Below are 6,361 nucleotides of genomic sequence, written 5' to 3'. Positions count from 1 at the left end.
TGATTTAACCAATTGTTATCTTTAGTATTCCCGTTACTTATCTGATTTTATCACAACGTATTAACGACGTCTCGACCGTGCAAGTTGTAAACGTTAATGCGACCACCGTGTCGTTCCTTAAATCCCCTGTTGAACCAACGTTCCTACATTGCTCCAACTCTTATTTGCATGTCCAATTTAAATTTTCATGCAAATGAAATTCAACCCGTACATAGACTATGCAAATACACTCTCGCACGCTTGTCCATGCCTGTTGGAGTAAAATCACTCCCGTATTTCTGCAGCCCCGCTTGCTTTCCATTTAAATTAACCCTGCTGCTGACACCGTGGACACTAATGTGACCCTAAAGACGCTACTATGACTACAGTCTTTAGATACCGATGTCACGCCTAAGTTTCAATTTATTGCTTCATCCCTTAACCCTGCCATAAATGCGACACACGTGACTGCTTGTATATGCTTCCAAAACTGGTGTCAGATCGGATCAGCACTGTGCCTGACCACTGGGCCCCAAATGGAAACTAAAAGTCTCTAAAATGCTCCCATAAAAAAAGGAAAGCCATAATATACTAATTATAGTACATACAAAATAATACAACACAAAGTTAAGACACCGATTTTAAGAATCCTCACATGGAAGTATAAAGTAAGCAACTAGCCAATTATATCGTAACACAGTTGGCTCTCGAGTTTGCCAGACTATGCGATTCCTCGTAACCACAGATTTATGCAAGCATCGTTCAGCTCCATCCAAGATGCAAGATTGAACCTCGTGCGAAGTAGTAGATTGTTCCAGCGGAGTTCTTGCGTGGAAGGGAGTCGGTCCCATCGCTAGGGCCTGCTCCAGGTTCTCCTGCGTCTCGGTTGGACTCCCATTGGCCGGTTCCATCGGACTCTGTCGCACCGCCGGTGAGGAGCGAGGCAGTCGGCGCACAGCATCCAGCAGCAGCGCTACTAGCGGCAGCCGAACGGAAAGACTCCCAGGCAAGTCGTGGCCGGTTACTTGTGTGCCGCGTGCGTGTGGACCATGCGTGTGCCTCGGCTGCGTGGGTGTGCGCCGAGGTAGCCTACCTGGCGGCGTCCAACACGCAGTAAACCGCGCGCTCCTTCGTGTCCACGACCGAGAAAGAAGGGACGTGCTGCGTCTGCGGCTACGCGGTTGTATCTCGTCGCCCTTTTTCCACCGTGATTCCGCGTGATCGCCATCCCGGAAGAGAAGTGTCGGTCCGCGAGTATCTAGAAGGAGGTGCGTCGGCCTGGGATTCGTGGCCGAAATCGTGTGCCCCTACCAACTCAGTGTTCACAGTGTGTTGCTAGTGCGGATCCCTGTGTGTGTGTTTGTGTGTGTGTGTGTGTGCTTACGTGGGTGCTCGCGGATGGTTTCCCGATAAAGCGACGGAGGAATGAGCAGCGGCGTACGTGCCAGTGACTCGATGTAGGTGATCCTGGTGTCGCGACGAATGCTTCCGCCAGCGAACGCTGGACAGGATCACACGTCTCGGGCGGAGATGCGACGGTGGACCATTGGCGGAGAGTAAACGCGAGATCGGGAAGTGTTCTCGGCCGACGTTTCCCTGGTGAGCTTGTTTCTAGGACGTAGGCTTTGGTCTGGTTCGGATGACCGATGGGTGGATGGAGACGGACGAGCTGTGGTTCACGTCCGTTGCATTCCTGTGGGCATTGGCGATTCCAACATGGCCGCTAGGACTAGCCGTGACCGCTGGGTCCGCGGAAGCCATGTTGGCAGGTGTGCTCGACTCGAGATAACCAGTTCACGTTCGTGGAACGCACGCGGCTGGCAAACGGGAGCGGGTTCCACGTATTATCGCACAATTGTCTGGGAAACGCGATACGCGATAGAGTCTTGTTTCTCATTCCGCCGTGATGAGCAATTAGCCGTGGCTGTAGCTCCCAGACCTTTTGTTTTATATGCCCGGATATAAACGTTCCACGAATTATCGTGAATGAGATGTTGCTTGCGAGATTTCGTCCCCGTGTTTTTCTCACAGTTTCGTCCCCGTAGAACGGCGAATCGAGTTTGTTGCTCGAGGAAGATTGCTTTTTGCCTAATTGTTGTCTAATTCGTTGGAAGAATTTTGGATTTAGTCGAAACGTGTTATAAGAGGGGATTATTGATCAAAATTTATGATAATGGTATCGAGCGGGTGTTTGTTATGATAATGTATAGTATCGCGAGATATAGGAGCAATGCGTATCGATGTTTAATGGGAGTCACAGACGAATAGCAAGATGGCGGATATGTTTAACGTGGTTTACACTTAACCTTGTCACGTGGATTCCTGTACTTAATTTCAAACGAACGATTATCGATGATAATGCGCATATATGCGAATGTATTCGAGATACGGCAATTGTAATTTATTAGTTACTTTTCATTCAATGATATAGGAAAGAGCAGATTTGGGGAGTTGAGAGAAAGAAACGTAATAAACGCACCTAAAGTCCTTGAATCGCGATTCCAAGGCATTTCGTAATCAAAGTACACGTTACCATTTTGCAACAACGTGAAAGTCATTTTAGAACTTGTCGTTTCGAAGTACTGCTGTCCTTTTGAGAAAGTCTGAATCATTTGTTTCGGAGTAAACGTTATATATAGTAAAAACTTTATCTTATCAGGAACATGGAACGGAAATAAAAATATTTGGCTGCATTACTTGCCGTTACTTGAAAGTACTCGCGAATTAATCTTGCGAATTTAACGTTATAGAACGTTAGTAAAAATGTTAATACGTTGAAAATGAAGATAAGAATGAATAACAAACAGATGGAGGCGAATAAGAAATTGCTTAGATTACTGAAATTTATCTGGAAAGATAAAGCATGCTAATATAAATATTTAATTTTCGAATGTGTAGTTCGATAAACATACAAAATTAAATTTGGAAAATTTAAATTGTTATCGTGTCATTAATGAACAAAATACAATATTGGGATACATTCTTATTGTTAAGAAGCATTGTTAATTAATCAGAAAGTAGTACAATTTGTGTAAAATGTTATAGAAAATAGTGTCTCTCATAAACAATTAAATATCTGCAATTCGTACTGATATTAATATCTCAGAAGGGAAGAAGAAATCTACAACAATACACAATAATAAGGTGCTCAAATGAACATCAAACGTGTTTCAAACTTAAACCAACAGAACTTGTATGCATTAATCTCCATTCTTATTATAAACTGTCTAAAACAAAACAAACTGAGACTATAAAAATCGATCAAAACACTGCTTATTTTCGTGTTGTGTCTCACCCGAAACCATTCTCATCAAATTATCTCCACCAAACAAAACCCAGGCCATAATTAAATTAGAACCAATAAGCTACCTGCAATAACAGGAAGCCATACAATACCATAAATAGAACCGTCGTTACTTCTCCACCCCTATCTCCATTCGCTACCCTTCTCACCTTAAACATAAATCTAGCCTAGCAGGTCAAGAAACTGCCCTCTCCCATTTCCAGCAACCTCGGCAACAATAACCCACGCGTAACGTAAGCTAGTCAAGGATCAGCAGCAGGGTTGGTTTTCATTGCAGGTGTCATCGGTATGCCGACGGACATCGTGGCGTCGTCGGCCTCGGCCTCGGCCACGGTCTCGGAGGAGACGAGCAGAGGTCGAGACCTGGGCCTTGGGCCGTCACCAAGGTCGGCTCCTTCTTCAGCGAGTGCATCATCGTCAGGATCAGCGGCACAGTCGACCTCGAGGGGTTTCGACCCGTCAAGTGCCCTGGCCGCTTATCACCATCATCGACATGGCCTGGTGGCTGGTCTCGGCCACCCTCATCACCGCGAATCGTCCGCGTTCGTACCCGTGGTGCCTTCGAGGCTACATCTGGCGCCATACCCAGGCGACATGCATCCCCACCTGCCGGGGCCACCGCCGTCCTCATCGACCACGTCGAATCCGGACCACGAGGTCGGCACAGAGCCATCCGTCGCGAGGAAGTCCTCGTCCAGTTACGAAATTATGGCTATGATGGCGGATAAGAGGAAGGAGTTAGCCGCGAGGGCTCTTTTGCTTCCTCCACCGCCTCTCCTGGAACCACCACCCGGTTACCCAGTCTTTGCTGGTCCATTTCCTGGTGGCTCGGCTCTCTATCCACCTGGTGGACCCTAGAGCGTCCAGGCCTAAGAAGCAGTTCATCTGTAAATTCTGTAATCGTCAGTTCACAAAGTCGTACAATTTGTTGATTCACGAGAGAACACACACGGATGAGAGGCCGTACTCGTGTGACATCTGCGGCAAGGCTTTCAGAAGACAGGATCACCTTCGAGATCATAGGTAATTCTCTTTTCCATTTTACGTACAACCAGGTTAATTGTGAGAAAGTCAGGTTAGAGATTTATGAGAAAGTTATGCGAGGAGGATTGTGAGAAAGTTAGGTTAGGGATTTTATTGCTCCGATTTAATAGGATTTATGGACCAGTACTTTCGACAACGAGTAGAATATCTGTGATAAAATATCTTTGATTGTAAGTCTTTGTATAAGAGATCCGCAATAAATTGACATCGCTCTAGGTACCTCGTTCATAGGTATAAAGGGTTAATACCGTATCACAATTCAGTACTCGAGTCTTCTATTCCAATATTCAACACTTAGAACACCCTACTAACGCGAGATGCAACTAAACCCACCCTATGCTCATTGCAGGTACATCCACAGTAAAGAGAAGCCCTTCAAATGCGGCGAGTGCGGCAAGGGTTTCTGTCAGAGCCGCACCCTGGCCGTGCACAAGATCCTTCACATGGAAGAGTCCCCCCACAAGTGTCCCGTCTGCGCGCGAAGCTTCAACCAGCGCAGTAACCTGAAAACCCACCTCCTCACCCACACAGATCACAAACCCTACGAGTGTACCTCCTGTGGCAAAGTCTTTCGCAGGAACTGCGACCTGAGGAGGCACGCGTTGACGCACGCAGTAGGCGACGTGCCACCGGAAGCACTGGAAGAGGCCCTCAGGGACGACGACAGCCCGGAAGAAGATTGTCCGGACACTGGCTCGTCGTCATCGACGTCCGCGTCAACGACGAACTCTTCCTTACCGACATCCACGACGAACACGTCCTACCCACCTCAAGCCTCATCCGGACCACCTCAGCCGCCCCCAACGGCAGCGTCCGCGTCCTCTCTACCCCAGAGACCTCAGCTACAGATCAGAAGAGACCTATTGCCAGCGGTGAAGCCCTCCACAGTGACCAGTGGTGGAAACGGTGGCCACTCGGTCACTCAGAACCCACCAGGGGCCCTGCCACCCCCGCCGCCATTAATCCTGACTTCGTACAGACGAAGAATCGGCTCGCCTGGACCCTCGAGGGTGCTTCTCGAGCTGCAGGAACGCGAGAGGGAGCGAGAGAGGGAACGCGAGATCGAACAGAGCAGGGAGAGAGAACGTGACAGAGAGAGAGAAGAAGAGGTGTCCAGACCCCTGAGGGCGCCCACCCCGCAGCCACCACCGCCTCCTAGACCTGCCCCAGCCAGACAGGGCTTCACTATAGCGGACATAATGCGTCGGTAGAAGGGGTGGTCAGTGGTGAATGCCAAACGATCGTCTGCTGTGAAACTGGGTCGAGGAGGAGACTGTTTTCTTTTGCTCGCAAGTGGAATCGTCATGGACGTCATTTGGATATGGTTGAAGTGATGGGATCTATTTTTTCTTGGAGAGTATTTTTCTATTTGAACGGCAACGAAGTGCTGGAAGAGAAAGTTCTTGTGTTAGGGTGGTTCAATGGGGATTCCAGGTGGCGTAGGCTCACGTTTGATCGTGTTGATCGACGTAGGCCTTTGTTTTGGACAATTGGGCATCGATCTGGCCTTTGACGAGGTTCCCCGAGTCGTCTCGTTGACTGGTAATTGGGACCAATTTAGTGGGCCTACGCCAGCTTGGACTCCTGACCTTTTATGTGGTACTTATAGAAAATGAAACATGCCAAATGATGAGAGTCGTTCTGCCATGGTAGAAATATCGTCACGAACGTCGAGTGATCGTCTTGTAGTCGATCTTGGAGCATTGTACAGCAGTTAGCTATATCTTCCTGTCAGCAGGAGTTTGTCAGAGATCGAGGATTTTGATAGCATTGTTATAGACTGTGGTATTGTTTAGTTTATCGAACTGACGATGTATAAATTGTATTATCTTCCTTTATCGCAAATTTAACTCAACATTATCTTAATTGTTAAGTGTCTAATTATTTTAATTGTTAAGTACTCGAATGACAAATTAGCTGATAAATATTGTATTAAAATGCTAGGTGTAACGTTTATTGTATTTTTATTGTTATCGACAGTGTTTACGAGAAGAGCATTTATGATTGTTGTACATATCGATGTGTTAGAGAAAC

At 47.2% G+C, this 6,361-nt stretch overlaps 1 protein-coding gene across 1 annotated transcript; it reads left to right on the top strand.

Moving 5' to 3' along the window:
• The first annotated feature begins 1,493 nt into the window (after positions 1 to 1,493).
• On the top strand, positions 1,494 to 5,538 carry LOC108549050 (protein bowel). The gene is given in 4 exon segments (XM_017902263.1): positions 1,494 to 1,578; positions 3,561 to 4,137; positions 4,139 to 4,306; positions 4,677 to 5,538. Coding segments are annotated over 3 exon segments (1,596 nt in total). The 5' UTR covers positions 1,494 to 1,578; positions 3,561 to 3,571.
• The last annotated feature ends 823 nt before the right edge of the window (positions 5,539 to 6,361 follow it).

This window comes from Eufriesea mexicana, unplaced genomic scaffold, assembly GCF_001483705.2.
Source record: "Eufriesea mexicana isolate 0111107269 unplaced genomic scaffold, ASM148370v2 scaffold1801, whole genome shotgun sequence".
NCBI classification, from domain to species: Eukaryota; Metazoa; Arthropoda; class Insecta; order Hymenoptera; family Apidae; genus Eufriesea; species Eufriesea mexicana.
Note: the sequence above shows the minus strand (reverse complement) of the source record. Positions and strands in the feature narration are given on the sequence as shown.